Source organism: Citrus clementina, unplaced genomic scaffold (genome assembly GCF_000493195.1).
Source record: "Citrus clementina cultivar Clemenules unplaced genomic scaffold, Citrus_clementina_v1.0 scaffold_2, whole genome shotgun sequence".
Taxonomy (NCBI): domain Eukaryota; kingdom Viridiplantae; phylum Streptophyta; class Magnoliopsida; order Sapindales; family Rutaceae; genus Citrus; species Citrus x clementina.
This window is the reverse complement of record NW_006262688.1, coordinates 13026480-13049048: the sequence shown is the minus strand read 5'-3', so window position 1 is coordinate 13049048 and position 22569 is coordinate 13026480. Positions and strand designations below refer to the sequence as shown.

The 22569-nt window shown below is 34.1% G+C and overlaps 1 protein-coding gene and 1 non-coding gene across 2 annotated transcripts; one reads left to right on the top strand and one right to left on the bottom strand.

The window, feature by feature from the left end:
• Window positions 1-213: 213 nt before the first annotated feature.
• LOC18052949 (membrane-anchored ubiquitin-fold protein 4) lies at window positions 214-4298 on the bottom strand. Its single transcript, XM_006446950.2, has 4 exons — window positions 4065-4298; window positions 3512-3701; window positions 840-1010; window positions 214-691 (listed from the first exon to the last, which is right to left on the bottom strand). Exons 2-4 carry the CDS (start codon window positions 3639-3641, stop codon window positions 636-638), a joined length of 357 nt encoding a protein of 118 aa, XP_006447013.1. The 5' UTR covers window positions 3642-3701; window positions 4065-4298; the 3' UTR covers window positions 214-635.
• Window positions 4299-19476: 15178 nt separating this feature from the next.
• On the top strand, window positions 19477-19580 carry LOC112101236. Its single transcript, XR_002907363.1, has one exon. It is a non-coding gene; the product is annotated as a small nucleolar RNA R71 (small nucleolar RNA).
• The last annotated feature ends 2989 nt before the right edge of the window (window positions 19581-22569 follow it).

The window sequence follows — 22569 nt, the reverse complement described above, 5'->3', positions numbered from 1 at the left end:
GAGAACCTTTATAAGTTATTCTAATTAAGAGAAATACAAAGCCCTCTAAAAACTGATGTACCGAAAGTTATAAAATTAAGCTCAATCTCAGAAATAACAAGACATTATGGCCAAGTTACCGCATCAATAGTGTGCCTTCATCAAGGCACCAAAAACAAGTAACTTGCACTTTGTAAAACACATGTGTAACTTCACAACCATACAACCCTCAACTTCAATCCAACAAACAATATTACCAGCGCCATGGATATTCCCAAAACCTTGTACAACTTCGAGAATGACAATGTCAAATAATAGCATCAGCAGAAACATACACGGATCCTTCAATATCAAACACGTATAAAATTGACAAAACAAAATAATAATAATAATAATAATAATAACAATAATAATAATAACTAATTGCAGCTACAAAGGCATCAAAAAGCCATTTTATAGAACACAAATACATCATTGCCATCATGCACAGAGTTACATAGGAATGCCCTCCAACAAACACGTACCTACCCAGCTAGGATGACACTGTTTCACAAATTATTTTTCTTTCCAGCTATCCATTTCCGTGGCCAACGAGATCCTAGCAGATCCCCATGGGATCTCAAAAGCTTGAACTTCTTATATCAACACCAACTCTATTACAATATGGAACATGAGCAAAAATTTTTCTTTTGTGGTTCATCCAGCTTCTTCTCTGTCAAGGTAAACAAACAAAAATTGTAACTTCCAGCAAAAACATAAGAAAAAGTAACAGTGAAGTTGCGATATCTCATGTCACAAACTCATGATTGAAATATGAAATGGCTCTTGCTCTATGTTTGCACAAAGCACATGAAAGTTACCTGTTTTTGCTTTTGTTAATGGTGGCTGCACAACAACATGCATTGTGATGGTCCCTTTTGGAAGCTCACCAAATGGTACTTTACATTGGCCAACAGTCTTGTTGTTTTCCAAAATTTTTCCAGCACTAATCAGTTTGATGTCATTGGCCGTCTTGGGTACAATTTTTTTATCTAATAAAAATATAAAATTTAGAACAGTTATTACTAAATAAATATCAACCAACCAGAAATGAGGATAAGTAGAAGTCCATATGACTATAACTCCACATTCCATTATCTCACTCTTGCTTGACAGAGTAAGGTAATTCACAGCTAAAGTAGCAGAAAAATCAGAAATGTGATTGTGTATGCCAAAGTAATGGAGATATAATATACAGGAGAAACAGCAATGACCGATCATAAACAGCGGTGACTGATTGTATTTTTCTTTGGAAATAAAGCTATATATAATTACAATACAGAAAATATCAATAATTACCCAGATAACAGGTTTCCTGTAGATACTGTTAGGAGTACGCTCCTGAAACACTTGGCAGTGTCAAGTGTAAGATAACAGTAATTCAGAGAAAAATTCGATGCATACTTACATCATAATTACTAAACTGAGAACTTTCAATCAGCATTGTCGAGTAACACAATCCAAGATCTAATATTATCTTATATCTGTGTTTCGAAACCCACAAGTTTTCCTGCGGACAATGATGCATGGCCAAACAGCACATAACAAAGCTTGGGCCATGATCACCCCAAGATATTCACAAAAAATCCACAAATAGTGTTGTGACTATTTCTGGCCCCACAACCAACAAACACATAATTAACTAGGAATCCGGCCTACTCATAAATTTGTGATCGTTCTGGTTCAGATGCTATATGAGTCAAATCAACTGACCCATCTTGATGTGAACTAGAACAACAATGAAGGAAATGTTAGCACAATCAAACAGAGTCCTATGATTGGAAAGGAGACATTTATTACAAGTACACTTTTCATTTAAATCCATTTCCTAAAGATCTAATAATTTTAAGAAACTTGGCAGGATTTCAAAGGAACCTTTGGTCTGTGAGGTGGTGGTTCATTCAAGAGGTCTAGAATTTGAATCCCATTCACGTCAAGGTTGTGGAGGGGCTTAATTTACATTTATGTGTTATCTTTCTCACTGTACACAAGTATCTATTACAACAAAAAAGATCAATTATCCCTATGCAGACAACCAAACTCTTCCCATTCATTATCTTCCTATCAACCTGGCTGATAATTAGGATGTTCAATGAATCACGATACTCTATATCTGTAAAGAATATGAGAATATTGTCAAAAAGAGATAGACAGAGAGAGAGAGAGAGAGAGAAACAGCCAGTACTACTTAAAACTCTACGAAAACAGAAGCAAGGACTTCTCAGAATGAAGAATCTATTTCATCATAACAAACAATAAGATGACACGAAAACGAGGCATCCTTATTGCAATAAGACATCTGACAAGAAGCTTATTTTTCAGTTTTAACAAAACCTATAGCACTTCACATGATAATAAATCTTAGACTGATTGGACAATTTATTACTAGATTTTAATAAAGAAGAATTATCATTAGATTTTGACAAAGAAGAAGAAGAAGCTTAAAATTTATTTTCAATAAATTTCAAACAGATTCTGGTTGAAAAAAGGATGCTGTTACAAATGTGTAGCCAAAACAAAAGAACAATATCCAGATACAATTGCATTCATGAGAAGCATGGATGTCTCAAACAGAAGATGGATAAAAGAAAACAGCCAGACCAAAAAAGATTGATCGTTGAAATGCATTTTCCTTTTTAAGAATGCCACACTAGATAGAGCAAAATCGAGATAAAAAGTTATATTCTATCTAAATTAGAATTTTCAGGGTCTGTATCGCTTCCAATAGGATTGTATATTATACTTGCAAACAGGGCATATATTAAATTTGGCACAAGGTCTAGAGGAATTCATGAACATTAAATTAGAAATTGTCGTGTCCACGGTAATTACAAAAATGAAGGATAAACAACAAAAATACTTGGACACATGCACTTTTGGTAAAGCAAAAATGTACTTCTACAAATGAAAAGACTGAAACATCATTTTGCATCTATATAAAAGACAATAGGGGACAAATACACTCATATTCTTAGACTACAAAATCTGAGGGTTATAAAATTATCCCATCAACTGTCACAGAATAACTTCTTCTAACTCATATAATCAACATTGAGGCAGCACATACATACAAACAAAGAGTTGGTCACTAATTTTCCCTTTCTCCAGGCACTAGGAAAAATCGAAAGCCATGGATGCGCAAGAAAAATCATGCACATGTTCCTTTTAAGGCAAGTTGATTGATAGCATAACAAGAATTTCCAGATGTTTCATCATTGGACTTCCGGTTCTGGTAATCTGCTCTTTTGGGCCATATGTTTTGTCTAAGTCTAATAGAACGAGCTCAAGAAACAAAGCCACAAATCAGATTAAACAATCAAATCACTACCAAAGTTCTTGAGTTGTATCTTTCTTACAAAATATGCAGTCATAAATGCTGAAAGGAGGATATACATTAATCGATGACCATCATGCGAAATTTTCATCAAACAGAGTGAAAAAAAAAAAATCCATGAAACAGTTTCACAAACTATCAAGAAGTTGAAGTCCTAACCTTTTGGCCAATCAGAAAAGATTCTTTCTTTCAGCATGGCCACAGTTGAGGTTGGTGAGTACCGGAATGGACCAATATCCGATCCATCATACAATCGAAACTTCAGCTCCACCAGTTCCTCCTCCGGCATTTCACTTCTTTTCTTTTACTACCAATACAAAGGCCCTCAACAAGAACTGTGCCCACAAACCTTTCCATTCCAGGAAAAAAAAGTTAAAAAAGAGCACTGAATCCACAGCAAAAATATATCTAATCAATTTACAGATTTTGATGACAACACCAATTAAGAAAAAAAACAGTGCCTTAAACCCTATACTCTAATGTACACAAATTAAAATGAAATAAATAGAAACCACAACCTCCAAATTAAGGGGGGGAAAGCTATAATTAGAGCCAATTTAAGTCTTAGAATTCACTCTGAAGCACAGCAGTTTAACACTTCAATAAAATGACAAGTAAAGCCAATAAGCATCAAAATATAACGCAAATTAAACATATAAAACAATACGAATACAGCAGCAAAACAAGACAAAAAAAAAAAGAAAAAAAATACCTCAACAACAAAAGATTGAATGAGAAATTGAATCTCGAGCTTCTCGTGTGTCGAATCTGGAAGAAACCCTAGACTAGGCACCGGTCTTGCCGCTTAATTTATTTATTTTTATTATTATTTTGAGTTAATTGTGTTTCGACTTTCGTGTGCGTGTATATTAGCAGAAGAAGTAGATTAAGTTTGCTTTGTTTCTTTTTGTATTTCTCCTTTTATAATTTTTGCTTCTCTGTTTTCTCTATTTTTTAAAATTCTTTTTGACGAGTCTATAGAGAGAGAGAGAGACGGATTTTAAGAGCGAATCTTGTCAGTAAAAATGCCCAGGCCGAAGCTTAGAATTGAGTTTTATCACTCTGTTATCAAGCACACTGCTTTAAAATTGCGTGGGCGAATAAATTGATTGTATTCCCACGTGGTAATTGATTATTGGTTAATTTGAAAGTAGGAATAGTGGATGTCAGAAGAGTTAGGCAAGTTTGACCAAAAATTGGAGCGAGGGAAAACTGAAGTGGTCGGTGACGCGGATTCGGAGTGGAGTTTAATTGCACCGCCTACGCGTGTAAAATGACATCTTAAAAGTCTTTTAGTTAAATGACACGCGTTTAACCTCCTAATTAGCACTGAGATTAATGTTGTCTTAATTATTGTCTTGAGGTAAAACTATAACCCCTTTTTAATTATTAAAGTGCAGCCACAAACATTTAAATTTTTATTCTAAATGTCATTTAAAATGATGTGGCGTTCGGTGTGTCATTCATTCAATGATTAATAATTTTTTATGAATTTTAAGTGAATTAATTATATTATCTCATCAATTAATAAATAAATATCATATAATTTAGAATTAAATGTGTACTACTTTTTATTATAAAATGGGGTCATTTGTATTTTTATTTAATGACTTAATTTCACTTAGTTAAGTTGTTAAGTTTTTTTTTAACTTAATAAAAAATTTTGATTGTTAAATTGGTGTGCCAATTTTCTTTTTAGCCATTCTTTTACTATAAAATGTCTAAATGATATCATTAAAACATATTCTCTAAAATATCATTATCTAATTAATTTTTTTCATCCTTACCTAAATGAAACTTACTAATTAACATAATTATTCATCTTTATAGCTTGTAATAATATAGAAATAGAATAATATTATTTTTATCTTTTTATTGTCTTCAAATTACCATAGTTTTATTTAACATCTTTTATGAATATTTTTCATATAAAATATCATAGACTACTACAAAATTAATTAACATGTTTTAATTCAGACTAGTAAAGGGTTACATTCACTTAAACATGATTTATGTAATGATAAAATATCATCTCAGTAATGTTCTTTGAGATAGTTATTATTTATTTAATATTTAAATTTGTAAAGACACAAACGTAGAGGTGTTGGTTTCAGATTTTTAAAGTTGAAAAAATAATTTAATACATATTTTAAGAGATTCGACAAGAAGACAAATATATTATTTAGATTCAAACAATCAACTATGTTTAGAATTGGTTAATTTAGGTTTACTTAAATTTCGTACAATGAAATAAACACCACTAATGTGTAACTAAGGGATTGCCTCAAAAAAAATGGCGACAAAATTATGTGATTATACTAATCTCATTTCAACTTATTACTTTCTTTGTTGTAAAAGTGAGATTATATGTGAAAAAGTTTATATCATAGATTTAAGGACGAGTTTGGCAATGTTGTAGGTTTTAAGATACTGTGAACTGTATTGTAAAAATAATCAACTGTGAGAATCAGTTAAACATTTTAAAAGTTGTCGTATGTATTTAAACATTTATAAACATGTGTATAAAAAAAAATTATTGTGTACCTATAATAATTGATAACTAAAATAAATATTTTATATTTTTTTTATCTCAATATAATCGAAAACAATAATAATCTTTTTAAAGTTAATGATTTTATTTCCTAATTAATAAGATAATTTTGTGTCTTTATAATATATGAGGATATATATGAAATTGTATTAAGTATTAAAGTGATTCTTAAAATTGAATTTTGAAAAATTACTACTTCCATTCTTTTAAAAATTTGTTATAAGATGGCTGAATGTGGTGATTTTGCCGAAAGTGATTTACAAAATTTTTTATCAAACACCAAAATCCTTTTAGCTTTCAAAATCACATTTAAGTTTGCTAAAAACGACCCCAAATGAACCGTTAAGATTTTAAGTGAGATTTTATTCATTAATACTATCACATTGATGATAGATTAATTTGATAAATGATAAAAGATATAGGACGATATATTTTATAAAATAAAATTACTATTAAACAAAATTACTGTTAAGATTCGTCTCTGTCTTTCCATTCTTATATAGCCATCTTCAAGATAAGAACAAGTTCTTTCTGTTAAACTTCCCGTCAAGGGAGCTCTCCTGAAGGCAAAATTGTTTTCCTACTTTATTTTTGTTCCTTCTATTTTCCCAAAAATTATAAGTGTGGAGATAGTTTTTTAGGTTTCTTCATTATTCGGATATATATATATATATATATATGTAAAGGTTAATTATTATGTGTCTTTATCGTTTTTTATTTAATATGGTGGATTTTCACAAGTCTTTATTGGAAAATTTCATGTCATCTATGCATTTCTGTTTAAAATTCCATTCCATATCAATTGGAAAAGAGCATTGTAAAGAAAAATCCATTCCATATCATTAATGTACTTTTTTTTCCTCCCCATATTTTAGAGAAATTGTGATGATTTGACCGAATGTAATGGTGCCATTGTAAATATATCCACACAGAAGCATTATGTGTGCACTGTCTGGCTGTCTCGCACCTTATCGTACTTGATAATGCACGTATTAAGATCCAAATTAGGGGCTGTGTATTCCACAGCACAATCCCAAATCCCAAATCATGACACGCGCATTGTTGCGCACCTGATCATTTCTCCAATCTAAATACTTACAATAAATATGTTAATGAATTAATGTTGCATTGATTTCTTGATTTAAAATATAATGACTATTGTTTAAGAAACTATAATATAATTTTAAAGTAAAAATAATAAAAATTTGACTTAAAAAATAATTTAATTTTCAATCAATTGGATTCACTTAATTTAATGGTAGATTGATGGAGAGTTGGAGACATAAATGACTCTTTTTTTTTTAAAACTTCCTGCCGTTGAATTAAGTGGATCGAATGAATGGAAATTTAGGTCAATTTTTTAAGTCAAAATTTTTTAGTCAAGGTAGCCCAGCCATAAAATGAAAATAGAAAATAGCAAAAAGGTGGATTAATGTGATAAATGACAAAAAGATTACTCATTAGTCATTATGATCAATGAAAGAACTCCCAAGTTGACATGGGCCGTCTTTGCATTAAAACGGGCCTAGTAGCCCATTGGTCCTTCTTGTTTTGGGTCCTATTTTTACAGAATCTTCCATTCCTTCTGATGGGTAAAATTTACTGATATATTTCTCCTCTAATCTTATATTTGTTAGTTTCCTTTATTTATTATTTTGGCTAATTAAATTATTTTATTAAATAGGTAATAAATTGAAGGTTAGAGTATTGACTTTGTTGCTATTTGGTTTAAGGTTGAATTAGAATTAAATCTATCGCTCAATTTGTAAGGAAAGCACGTGAGAAGCAATAGCAAAATAAATGTATCTTGATAATTTAATTTGGAATCAAAGTGGAGAGCAAGTGCAAGGTCTTTAATTTCTTTAAAGACAACGGTTTTGTAATGGGGAAGCGGCCAACTTCTTCACTCTGTATACAAAGCCATAGGGGTGTTTGCGGATCAGATTTTACGGATTAGATATCAATCCATATCCGATCTACAATTGTGCGGATTATAATTTTTTAATCCAATCCAATTCACGGATTGATTAAACTCAATCCAAATCCAATCCATACATCTGCGGATCGGATGCGGATTTGACTTAATCCATATCCAATCCATACATCTGCGGATCGGATGCGGATTTAACTTAATCCATATCCAATCTACCATTTTGCACATTAGTTTCCGAATTTAAAATTTTTAGTTCTCCCCAATCCATGAACTAATGAAATTTTAAAAAAAATCTAATATAAAAATAATTTTACTACCAATTAAATTTAAAATTGAATAAAATTTAAACAAATTAATTATTTAAATAAAACTAAAATAATACGTTTAAAGTTTTAAAATATAATACACTAAGATTAATTGTTCAAATAAAGTTACAATAATACATTAATATAACACCGAAATTAATTGTTCAAATAAAGCCATAATTAATTGAAATGACGAAGTTTCTGAAACCAAACACAGTCTGATCCTTCATTAGGGCTATTGCACTTGTCGAAAAGTGGTGATTACGGAGCCGTCAACGATGGGAACCAGGAGAAGTACGGGTGGCGACCTTGAAGGTTGTGATAGTGCAATTGTTTGACTGGAACCAGTGATTGTGAAGTGGCTCAATGGACTCAGGGAAGAAGATGACTTGCTCTCGCTGGAATCACGCGGCCGACGTCCTTCAAATTGGTGTCGAGAGTGTATCGAACCAGTATTGAGTGTTGCTAGTGCGTGTGACGGCGGGGAAGTTTAGGGTTTTTTATTTGCAAATTGTTGGTGACTGGACGTGATGCGAATCTCACATGAAACTTTCAAACCCACACTTAATTTGTAGTTTCAACTTCCGAGGAAAATTCTAAATATATTTAATACAAACAAAATCTTGACCCAATGCATAAGAAAACATGAACCAAAAGTATAGATAATGATATTGACGCCACACTCAAGCAAGAGATGAGAATGTGAGTGATAAGTCTAAATTTGGAATGCCACAAGAATGCAAATTCTTGATAAGTTCACTAATTCTCAAAAGAACCAAAGAAAGAATAATCTTTCAAATTCAAATAACATTAATCTCTAATTCCATTACATAGCAAGGTTGCTGAGTTTAAATAGGCTAAAAGAAACCCAGGATCCTAAAAATACAAATGGAAACATTGGAACAACTCTCCAAGTAAGTTTGTTAAAGGATGCTTCAAAAGTCTTCACCAACCCACCATAATTAATGTTATCTTTGACAAACTTAATGCTAGCCTACTATAATTAATGCTATCATTGACAAATTTAATTAACCCACCATCATTTATGGTAGATTTTAGACTTGGCAATTTGGCCCGATCCTGTTTTTGGCCCGACTTACCCGACCCTAATTTTTAGGGCTTTGACCCGAATTTTCGGGTCTCGGGTCAGGTTATGGTCAAAATTTTTAGACCCTAACAAATTTCGGGTCAGGGTCGGGCTTTAAGCTGACCCGGCCCGACCCGACCCTATTTGAAAAAAAAAAAAAAGCTAACACAAGTTTTACACACACACACACACATCACAGCATCACCCAAACCGAATTATGAGTTTTTATTTGTATAAGATGTTGTGCAAATTTTAATGTACTCGCAAGCGCACGAATCTATTGTAGTATAGACAAATGGTGACGAGTGTCGATCCCACGAGGAGGTGAATTTTAATTGTGTATAGAATTAATTTTGTAAATGGGTGATTGGATTTGCGGTGGAAATGATTTGGAATATGCTAAAACTTAAATTAAAATGGCGAGAATAAATTCTAAAATTGGTATTGAAATGGTGAGAATAAATTAAAGAGAATTCTATTGAAATGACGTACTTGGGTATCTGGATTCGTATCAACATGCATCATGGGCTCAATAATCCGTATTAATGTCAATTAAATCATGAGGGGGGAATCCACACCTCATGAACCACGCTCTAATCAATATGGTGCTAAGGGCTTATCGTGTCAAATAATAATAACCTTGTACTAGAGGGCCGGTGAAACTAAGGCGGTACTACACAAGGTTAATATTATTTGTCGACGAAAAGTCAAAACATCCACAAAAACTAGAGGGGAATAGAAAATAAATTTACCAAATTAAGCCCATGACACATGTTGAGACTTCACCTTCAACCAAGCTTGAAAGAAAACTAGCCACTCATAATTGAACTAGGGGCAAAATGGGAATTTATTAAAATATGAAGAAAATACAAGATGGAGAAGGAATTACAGAAAATGGATCCCAAAAATAGATTAAGAGATATCAAATTAGGGGGGAGAGGCCCCCTTTTTATAGATACATGGAGTAAATCATAGCCATCGGATTAAAAACAGTTTGGACGCTCAGGATTGTGCCACGTCATCAGTCAATAGTCCACGGTTTGACCACGCGGATGAACAGTAACACGGTTTGACCCGGATGAACAGTAACGCGGTTTGGTTGAAAATAATCCTGTGTGATGCATGCACCGTATGCGAAATTTTTCGTCCACTGATATGCTGCCACGTCACCATCAACAGTATATAAGAATTTTAGTCCAACAGGATCGTGACACCTCATCAGTCAATGCCACGTCATCGGTCCGTCTATGTGAACAGTGTCGTGAACAGTAACATATACAGTACCGTACACGTGAATAGTACCGTACATGTGAACAGTGCCATTTTTCCTTTTATGCTCCTCCTAAGATTTTCGACCGTCCTGAGTTCAAAAGTGATGTCCGTTTTACCATCTGATTTCTCGTTTATTGTGAAATGACTATAATGCCCCTAAAATACATAAAATACTTAATTAAAATAAAACACATGTAATTAAATCACAAGTAGGTTAAATACATAAAAGTAAGGGTTGTTAGTAAGACTTGAAATGTAAAATGACGGTTTTTTCCTTTATAAATATGCATTTTCTAACACTCAACACACCCCCCAACCAGCTTATTGCTAGTCCTTAGCAAATGAAGCGAAAATAAAATTCAAATTCAGAATAATTTTTTTTTTAAATTTAGAAACACTCGTGTTTATTCAATCAGAATAATGATAGCAATCAAATAAAAGTATAAGCATTATCTCCAGTCTAAAGTAACATCACACCCACATCAACCATTCACATGAATCAGCCCAGTAGACTTTGTTATAGCTACTTTCAAAAATGACATGTCAAACTCCAAAATCTCACTGGAAGTAGTGACACTCTCACAAAGAAATTAAACCAAATAAAAATAGTCACTCCAATGAATGGTAATTGAGAGGAAATAATGAAGAAGTGATATCACATGCTTTCACCAAGATGAAATAAATATGCCCTCAGCTTAAAAATAATACGATCTCAAGTCAAATATAATCTGTTAGTCAACCCAATTTATTTATTTATTTTTTTTATATGCACCACTACATCTTTTTAGCCCATATAACTAGCTTCTACTTCAAATTATAGTACCCTAAAATCAGGAAGGACTTTTATTAGGATGTAACGTAGGCTAGGGACATGGTTAACAAAGAAAGGAAATAAGGAAAATAAAGTGTATATTTGAGAAAAATGCAGAGAATTTTTTTTTTTTAGAAGTTGCAAGGTGGATTTCACCTATTATTGTTATTTTTATTCTTTTGAAACAACAACCTTTGTTTTGTTGTTTTTTTTTTACTTTTTTTATTGGTATAACTTCACTGAACAACATAATTATTTACATTTTCTCAAACATAAATAGGTGATGGAACTTATAAGATATCGGGTAATACTTCAAATCGGAGTGGGTCAAGATGATAAGTTGACAAAGAAAATAATTTTTTTTTTAAAGGCTCAAAAGGGTTAACTATGGATATTTAATAAAAGGGATGGCTAGAAAGGCTCAAACGAATCAAATATGGCCTTTCCATCGTCTTTTAGGGCTCTAAATAACCTTCCATATCTACTAGTTAAATGGGCCTCCAAATGTAGCAACACACTTTTTTTTCTTTTTTTTTATTAAGGGTTATTTCAAAAGAAATCTAGAGATCGTGTATACAATAATAAATTGTTAAGCTGTACAAAGAATGGGCAAAATGGTTACTCTCCAAGAAAAATGATAGGCTCAAGAACTCACTTGGTACTTATTATGACATGTTCATTCCTTCAAGCAACTCATATATGTCTCCGACATCAACATGTAGAGTAGCAAACATAATGTAACATCACTTAAGACCAAAGATAATACAAATACTAAAATTTAAAATTAATCATGTCACCCAATGTTAAAACAAATCACACAATTTTTTTTTTAAACAACATTCTACCCCCAACCTATTCTAAACATGAAAGGAAAATATGCATGCAGAAATGTGAAAATGATGCATAAAAACTAATTAGAAAAGTTACACGTAAAATGATAGAAAACGAAAATGATTTTTTATTTTTCTTTTAAAGAAGATGCGTTTCTAGAGGAACTACACTCCATATTCAGCCATCTTCGACTCAAAAGTTGGAAAATGTATATTTATAGAGGAGAAATTAAAAAGAAGAAAAATAAACATAAACACATAATAAAGAAAAAGAAAATGTCTGAATTTTTTTTAAAGTTTTTTTTTAAATTTTTTTTAAACGATGAAGATGCGTTTCTAGAGTCACTACACTCCATATTCAGCCATCTTCAACACAAAAAGTTAGCAACAGTTAGTTTCTACAACAAAAAATTAGTAAAAACTTAACCAAAATTCCACAATTGTCGACTATTCCCTCCCCCCAATCAGAATAAAACATTGTCCTCAATGTTTGAAATGAAAGAAGTAGAGTTTGGAAGACATCACCTGGGTGGTGCAACATAGAAGAAAATATTTACAGGCAGAGAGTTAAATCTAATTTGTACTTCTTACTGCTGCTACTGTTACCATCATTATTTGGATGCTCCAACACAAAGGTCCAGGGGTCTGGCTCCGGTCTATAAGCTTGTAACAGATCAAGTAGCTCATTAGCAGTGTGAGCACAAATAAAAATTTTTTTCACATTAGAAGGAATGAAATAGTTTTTTATTGCATGGTTAAGAAATGCGATAAAGCCATCATAAAAGTTATTGACATTTAACAAACCGATGGGTTTCTTGTGGATGTGCAGATGGGCCCAAGATGCTAGTGTGATAAGTGCCTCTAGTGTTGTAAGATCTCCTGGAAGGAAAATAAAAGCATCAGCATGATTAAGCATTTCAGTTATTCTTTCTTGCATACCTGAGACGACTAACTCTTCTCCAGTTGATGAGTCAGACGAACTGCCCAATGGTTTTAAAACTCTTAGGATGATGCCTAACACTTGACTTTCTCTGATAAAAGCTGCTTCTGAGATCATTTTTGATAACCCTCGATTACCTCCTCCATACACCAAGTGTAATTTTCTCGCTGCTATGCTTCGACCAAGATCTATGGCTGCCTCAACGAACTCTTTATGTTTGCCATATGTAAATCCAGAAAGCACACAAATATTCTTGAATTGTCTATTGGGAGTAGCTGCCATTGTGATACTTCGTAAAAATAATTTGTGAGTGCTTGACAAAGAAAATACATTTAAGAGTCTTGGTGATAGTGGGTCATAGTTGTGTATGAGGTCACATGTCCATGTCAAATAACGCGTAAAGCACGTGGCTCGCGAGTCAAAAAGGAAACAGTAGAAAGGGAAAAGCAAACAGTAATAAGGAAAAAACAAACAGTAATAAAATTATTAAAGACAATAATGCAAACAATAAGACAATAGTGAAATAAAATAACAATAAAGTAAAAGGATATTTACAGGTAGTTGCGACTGTGGCTCACATCTTCCTCTGGTTTTACGTCCAGAAACGGCTTGAACGCCCTCTATAGGTCGAGGATAGGCTTCCTATCCAGTTTTCTTATAAACTGGCAAACAGGGTCGTTTATAGTCAGATTCCCGAGACTATATCGTGCATGCTCTTTCTGGAATAATGGTCATAACTGGAGAATTGCTCCTTGCACATATCCACTGGGATGCGTTTCAAGAGACAAAAGGATATCATCCAATGACTCCTTATTCAAGCCATCCCTAATGAATTGAATCTTATCTTCCCTGTTATCAGACACCATTCTTAAAGAACATGGGTTTTTATTGCAACTCATTCTGGCACACTTATGACAAGCAACAGAAATTCTTCGAGCTCGTCGTTTTCTTGCATAATTTCCTTTACCACAACCAGGCATGTATGCAATAAATTTTGGAGGTAACTCACCTGCCGATCGTACTTTCCTTCAATTAACCAACGGATGTCAGCAGGTATGTTATTCCTCATGAGTAATCGCATGCGTTCGGACCGAGCTTTATAAATCGTAAGGAGGGCATTCTGAGGAAGTGAAGGGAATCGCTTGTGAAGCTTCGCTAGAATCTCGTTTCTGTCCATACCTTCGCCTCAGAATATCAATTATTATGGGAAACTGAAGTAACCGACTTGATTGTCACGGAGTACCGTCATTCGCCACTTCACCGGGGTAACACTTCTCTCAATATCTCTGAGTTGACGTTCTAAACCCTCAACATAGGCTACTAACTCTGGTGGTTGTAGAGCCCAAATGCGTTGTGTTTTACAAAATTGAATCTGCCTTTTGAGATGAGTTTTGACACGTTGAAGTGGTTTAAGAATGTTCAGGAGGAACGGTCTAAGTACGAGACTCATGATTAAAAATGATAAGAGAAAACTTAATGGTAAAATAAACACACTTATGCAAAAACAATTTCAATTAGCAAAAGAATAATAATAAAAAGAAAGAAAGAAAAATCAAATCAACGAAAAGAAAAAAAATCAATTCAAATTTGGTGGGTCACCCAAATTTATCTCGATGTCTTCTCCATGTGGTTGGTATTCTAGATATGGCTTTAATCTTTGACCATTAACTTTAAACGTGACACCGTTCTTTTGGGTCCTTAATTTCAATTGCCCCATGTGGAAAAATAATATGAACAATAAATGGGCCAGACCAACGAGAGCGTAACTTACCTGGGAATAGGTGCAAGCGAGAATTGAATAAAAGCACTTTCTGACCTGGAGTGAAAGATTTTCTCATAATTTGCTTGTTATGGAAGACTTTCATTCGTTGCTTGTAAATCTTGGCATTTTCGTATGCGTCATTGCGAATTTCTTCAAGTTCTGCTAGTTGTAATCTTCTTTCTGAGCTGGCTTGCTGCATGTCAAAGTTGAATTTCTTGATGGCCCAATATGCACGATGCTCAAGTTCCACAGGTAGGTGGCAAGCTTTTCCATACACTAGTCTGTAGGGTGACATCCCAATCGGGGTCTTGAAAGCCGTTCTATATGCCCATAATGCATCATCAAGTCTTAATGACCAATCTTTCATGTCTGGCCTCACCGTTTTTTCTAATATGTGCTTTATTTCTCGATTGGATATCTCAACTTGGCCACTGGTTTGTGGATGATACGGAGTTACCACTTTGTGTGTGATTGAATACTTTGTCAAAAGAGCTTTGAATGCTTTGTTACAAAAGTGGGCACCACCATCATTGATTATCGCTCGAGGGAATCCAAAGCGTGAAACAATATTGCTTTTCAAAAATCCTATCACCACTTTGTGATCATTAGTTCTGCATGGAATTACTTCTACCCATTTGGATATGTAGTCAACTGCAACCAATATGTATTGATGGCCAAAAGAATGGGGAAAGGGTCCCATGAAGTCAATACCTCATACGTCAAAAATCTCAACCACTAAAATTGGATTTAGTGGCATCATGTTCCTTCGTGTAATGCTTTCCATTCGTTGACACCTATCACATGAAGAACAGAAAGTGTAAGCGTCTCGAAATATAGATGGCCAATAGAAACCACATTGTAAAACTTTAGTCGCTGTTTTCTTAGCACTGAAATGGCCTCCACAAGCTTGTTCATGGCAGAATGAAAGGATATTCTAAATTTCACTTTCTGGGACACATCGTCTAACAATTTGGTCTGCACAATACTTGAACAAATACGGGTCATCCCAAAAGAAATTCTTTATCTCTGCAAAGAATTTAGCCTTATCTTGCTTGGTCCAATGCTCTGGAAGTTTACCTGTAACAAGATAATTAACTATATCAGCATACCAAGGTAATACTTCCACATTCATTAATTGTTCATCTGGAAATGACTCATTCAATGGTAATGATTCTGTAATTGTGTCAAAATGGAGACGAGAGAGGTGGTCCGCCACAACATTTTCTGTCCCTTTTTTATCTTTGAATTCCAAGTCAAATTCCTGCAAAAGTAACACCCAACGAATTAGTCTGGCTTTTGCATATTTCTTTGTGAGAAGATATTTAAGAGCAGCATGATCCGTGAATATAATTATTTTACAACCAATGAGATATGATCGAAATTTTTCCAATGCAAACACTACTGCTAGCATTTCTTTTTCAGTAGTTGAATAGTTCAACTGTGCATCATTCAATGTCATACTAGCATAATAAATAACATGGGGAATTCGATCAACTCTTTGTCCTAATACTGTTCCTACTGCATAATCAGATGCATCACACATGAGTTCAAATGGTAAGCTCCAGTTCGGGGCCTGAATGATGAGTGATGATGTCAACAACTGTTTTAATTTTTCAAACGCCATAAGACATGAATCATTAAAGATAAAAGGTACATCCTTAGCAAGTAAATTGCATAAGGGTCTAGAAACTTTGCTAAAATCTTTAATGAAACGTCTATAGAAACCAGCATGCCTAAGGAAAGATCTTATTTCTCTGACTGTTTTAGGTGGAGGAAGATTAGAAATGAGATCCACCTTGGCTTTGTCAACCTCAATACATTTGCTCGAAATGATGTGACCGAGAACAATACCTTGTTTTACCATAAAATGACATTTCTCCCAATTTAAGACCAAGTTCTTCTCGATACATCTCTGCAGAACTAGTGTTAGATGATGTAAACATTGATCAAACGAATCACCAAAGACAGAAAAGTCATCCATAAAGACTTCCAGGAATCGTTCAACCATATCAGAAAAAATGCTTAACATGCATCGTTGAAATGTAGCAGGTGCATTACATAATCCAAATGGCATTCTTCTATATGCAAATGTGCCAAAAGGGCAAGTGAAAGTAGTTTTCTCTTGATCTTTTGGTGCTATGGGAATCTGATTATATCCTAAGTAGCCATATAGAAAGCAATAAAATTCATGGCCTGCTAATCTATCAAGCATTTGATCGATAAATGGTAAAGGAAAATGGTCTTTACGTGTGACATAATTCAACTTTCTATAATCAATGCATACACGCCATCCTGTAGTTACTCTAGTGGGTACCAATTCATTATCAGCATTCGTAACTACTGTAACTCCTGACTTTTTGGGGACAACTTATACAGGACTGACCCATGAACTATCAGAAATTGGGTAAATGATACATGCATCTAATAGCTTAAGGACTTCTGTTCTAACAACTTCTTTCATATTAGGATTTAACCGACGTTGCATTTCCCTAGTAGATTTATCATTTTCATCAAGGTGAATGTAATGCATGCAGTCTACTGGGTTTATACCTTTTATGTCTGCTATGGTCTATCCTAATGCTTCTTTGTGCTCTTTTAAAACATCCAACAACTTACCTTTTTGTTTGTCATTGAGGGATGATGAGATGATTACCGGCAGAGTACTTTCTTCTCCCAAAAATGCATATTCCAGAGTGTTGGGTAATGGTTTGAGCTCGAGTTTCGGTGGTGATTCTGATGATGGGATGAGTTTCTTCTCTTATGGTGCTAGTTGTTCAACTCTTGACTTCCATTTATTAGTGTCCATAGATGGTGCTGAGTCAAGCAGGGCGTTGACCTCATCGACCGATCTGTCAATATCAAAATCCAAACCAAAGTGAGTTAAACATGTTTGTAAAGGATCATCACTAAGGTTTAAAACAAAAGTATCATCAACTAATGCTTCAATTAAATCCACATCAACAATTCCATCATCTGCACTGTGAGGTTGTTTGGCAATGTTGAAGATGTTCAGCTCCATAGTCATGTTGCCAAAAGACAACTGCATATTTCCAGTCCTGCATTGAATGTGAGCATCCGCAGTTGCCAAGAAAGGTCGGCCTAGAATAATGGGGATGTGCTTCCTTGAATCCTGTATTGGTTGAGTGTCAATTACAATGAAATCAACAGGAAAATAAAATTTGTCTACCTGGATAAGCACGTCCTCCACAATACCACGAGGTAGTTTCGTGGACCGATCTGCAAGCTGTAACACCACTGGAGTTGGGTGTAATTCTCCCAGTCCAAGTTTCACGAATACTGAATAAGGCAACATATTTACACTAGCTCCTAAATCCAACAAAGCATTCTCAATTGTGTGGTTCCCTATACTACATGAGATAGTAGGGGAGCCTGGGTCTTTGCATTTTAAAGGAATTTTATGTTGGAGTATAGAACTAACATTTTCTGTTAAAAATGCCTTCTTTTGAACATGCATATTTCTCTTTTTAGTACAAAGGTCTTTAAGAAACTTGGCATAAGATGAAACTTGGCATAAGATGGAACTTGTTTAATAGCATCAAGCAAAGGGATGTTAACACTTACCTGTTTGAAGATTTCAAGAATCTCACCTGTGGATTTTCCCTTCTTGCCTTTCGCTAACCTCTGAGGAAATGGAGCTTTCGGAACGTATTCTCGTGGGTTGGTTTCTTCTTTCTCCTCTGGTGATGATTCCTCAACATTCATAGGTACAATTTGATTTTCTTTTGTCACTGGCATCTCCACTTTGTTGTCGACTTCTTTTCCTTTTCGCAAGGTCATTACTGCTTTGACTTCTCCATGCTGCTGTGGTGAACTGATACTTGCTTCATGCACTCCTTTAGGGTTAGGCACTGGTTGACTTGGAAACTTACCTTTCTCAACGGTCATTGCCAAGGTCTGAACTGAAGAAGCAAGTTGTCCCACCATCTTCTCGAGGCTTGAAACTGATTGAGCTTGTGAGTTGAAGCCTGCTCTCAACTCATTTCGTAGTCCATCAATGGTGCGGTTCTGTTGCTCAATCGTGGAGTGAGTAACATTCCTGAAATTTTGGAATGCATCCTCCCATGGTCTAGGTTGAGAGTGGTTCTGGTTCTGATTGTATGGTCTAAATGGTGGCTGAGAGGCTTGAGGATTTTGTGGAATTGGTGGAGCTAGAGCTGCTGGTCCGTTCTGTTGGAATCCTTGAGACCATGAAAAATTGGGGTGGTCTCTCCATCTAGGGTTATATGTGTTGGAGTATGGGTTGTAATTCGATGGTTTTCTCATTACACTTATGGCATTGGCTTGATCTGAGTATGAGTCATGGTCATGTGGCTCTGTTGATTTAGCAGTCGATAATGATGCTATTTGTCGAGAGAGACCTTCAATTATCGCTTTGACTTCTTTAATTTCTGAACTTGATTCGCCAATGTGAACCTCATTTACTCCCTTAATTCTTCTAGTATTCCTGAGTGATCGACTCCATTGTTGGGAATTATCCGCTTGTCGCTGGAAGAATTCCCAAATCTCTGATGCACTTTTTGACATTAGCTCTCCTCCACTTGTTGCTATTAGTCATTCTTGCACATTCGGCAATAATCCCTCCAAAAAGTATTGGCATTGGTGCCATTTTTCGTACCCATGATGTGGACACTTCAAGAGGAGCCCATTGAATCGCTCCCATGTTTCAAAAAATTGCTCGTCCTCTCTCTGGGTAAACTCCGAGATTTTCCTGCGAATAGCATTGGTTTTATGCACTGGGAAATATTTATTCAAAAATTTAGTTACCATTTGTTCCCATGATCTGATGCTATTAGCAGGTAAAGTATTTAACCATGAACGAGCTTTATCCTTTAAAGAAAATGGGAATAATCTAAGTTTAACATCATCGTCTGAAAAATTCTCGTATTTAAACGTTTGACAAATAGCATGAAAATCATTCAGATGATAATATGGGTCCTCATTTTCTAGGCCATAAAATGTGGGGAGACAATTTAGCACACTAGGTTTTAGTTCAAAGCTCCTAGCAGCTATATTTAGGTATCTTATGCATGATGTGCTCAAATTAGCTAAAGGACTGAAGTAGTCCTTAAATGGCCTCTCCTGTGGTTGCAAATCCATTTTATTTTTAATTTGTTTGTGTGTGCGAAGTGTTTTTTCTAATTCAAGGTCTATAGGTTCAAGATTAGGTAATAATGACCTACGACCATGCATGCAAAACAAATAAAATAAAAATAAAGATGGGAACAAAACAAATAAAAATAAAGAAGAGGGAGAAATTACGATACTAACCATATTGCGCTATTAAAACCTTTCTATAAAAATATACAAAAATAAATACGTGAAATAAATTAACTAAAAATAAATTAATAAGATAAAAAAAAATTACAAAGAAAAATAAATTGAAAATTAAATTACAGAATTTTAAAGAAGAGAAAAAGAAAAGAAATACTAACCTTTAAATGTAGATTCACTTTTTTTCTTTTTCTTTTTTTTTAATAATAAAAAAATACAAGAAAACAAATAAAAGAAATTATTCACAAAAATTAATTCTATGAATTAAAATTACTTACCTCCCCGGCAACGGCGCCAAAAACTTGTTGTGCAAATTTTAATGTACTCGCAAGCGCACGAATCTATTGTAGTATAGACTAATGGTGACGAGTGTTGATCCCACGAGGAGGTGAATTTTAATTGTGTATAGAATTAATTTTGTAAATGGGTGATTGGATTTGCGGTGGAAATGATTTGGAATATGCTAAAACTTAAAATAAAATGGCGAGAATAAATTCTAAAATTGGTATTGAAATGGTGAGAATAAATTAAAGAGAATTCTATTGAAATGACGTACTTGGGTATCTGGATTCGTATCAACATGCATCATGGGCTAAATAATCCGTATTAATGTCCATTAAATCATGAGGGGGGAATCTACACCTCATGAACCACGCTCTAATCAATATGGTGCTAAGGGCTTATCGTGCCAAATAATAATAACCTTGTACTAGAGGGCCGGTGAAACCAAGGCGGTACTAGACAAGATTAATATTATTTGTCGACGAGAAGTCAAAACATCCACAAAAACTAGAGGGGAATAGAAAATAAATTTATCAAATTAAGCCCATGACACATGTTGAGACTTCATCTTCAACCCAAGCTTGAAAGAAAACTAGCCACTCATAATTGAACTAGGGGCAAAATGGGAATTTATTAAAATACGAAGAAAATACAAGATGGAGAAGGAATTACAGAAAATGGATCCCAAAAATGAATTAAGAGATATCAAATTAGGGAGGAGAGGCCCCCTTTTTATAGATACATGGAGTAAATCATGGCCATCGGATTAAAAACAGTTTGGACGCTCAGGATTGCGCCACGTCATCAGTCAACAGTCCACGGTTTGACCACGCGGATGAACAGTAACACGATTTGACCCGGATGATCAGTAACGCGGTTTGGTTGAAAATAATCCTGTGTGATGCATGCACCGTATGCGAAATTTTTCGTCCACTGATATGCTACCACGTCACCATCAACAATATATAAGAATTTTAGTCCAACAGGATCGTGACACCTCATCAGTCAATGCCACGTCATCGGTCCGTCTATGTGAACAGTGTCGTGAACAGTAACGTATACAGTACCGTACATGTGAACAGTGCCATTTTTCCTTTTATGCTCCTCCTAAGGTTTTCGACCGTCCTGAGTTCAAAAGTGATGTCCGTTTTGCCATCTGATTTCTCGTTTATTGTGAAATGACTATAATGCCCCTAAAATACATAAAATACTTAATTAAAATAAAACACATGTAATTAAATCACAAGTAGGTTAAATACATAAAAGTAAGGGTTGTTAGTAAGACTTGAAATGTAAAATAACGGTTTTCTCCTTTATAAATATGCATTTTCTAACACTCAACATAAGACATGTTTTTTTTTTTAATGTTGGGTTGTGGAACTAAATTGTGTGTTTTTATTTGTATAAGACATGAGTTTTTTATTTTTTATTTTTTATGTTGGATTGTTGAATTGAATTGTGTATGGCTAAAATGGTTGTGAAATTACATGTGTATTTTTAATTTAATTGCATTATGAGTTTTTCATGTTGGATTTTGGAATTGATTTGTGTGTGGGGTTGAAATGGTTGTGGAATTAAATTGTGTGTTTTTTTTAATTTAATCGCATTGTGTGTTTTTAAAGTTGGATTATGGAATTGAATTTAAAAAATTATTCCTATTAATTGGTTGTTTTGTGCATTATTTTGTGATTAATTATATTGTATATTTTGCATTTGTCTTGTTAATTATTTTAAATTAGAAAAATTATTTCTTTTGTATTATATTCATGGTATTATAACTAGAAAGAGAACAAAAATTAAAAAGTAACATGAATGAATTTGGGATGTGGTCATAAAATTACAAGATATTGACAAATTTGAGTTGCCTAAATTATTGAATTAAGGTGCATGTATAGAAGAAAAACATTAAAATAACATGAATATAAAACAAAACGTTAAAAAATAGTTTAATATTAAAATAATATGAAAACTATTTTGGTAGGGTCGGGTTGGGCCCGACCTGACGTTGACTTGATTCGGGCCGGGTCGGACCCGACCCTAACTATAAAATGTTCGAGCTTTTTTAGGGTCGGGCTTCAAATTTTTTTGATCGGGTCGGGTTCGGGCTTGGTCAAGCCCGAGCCCGACACGACCTTTTGCCATTCCTAGTAGA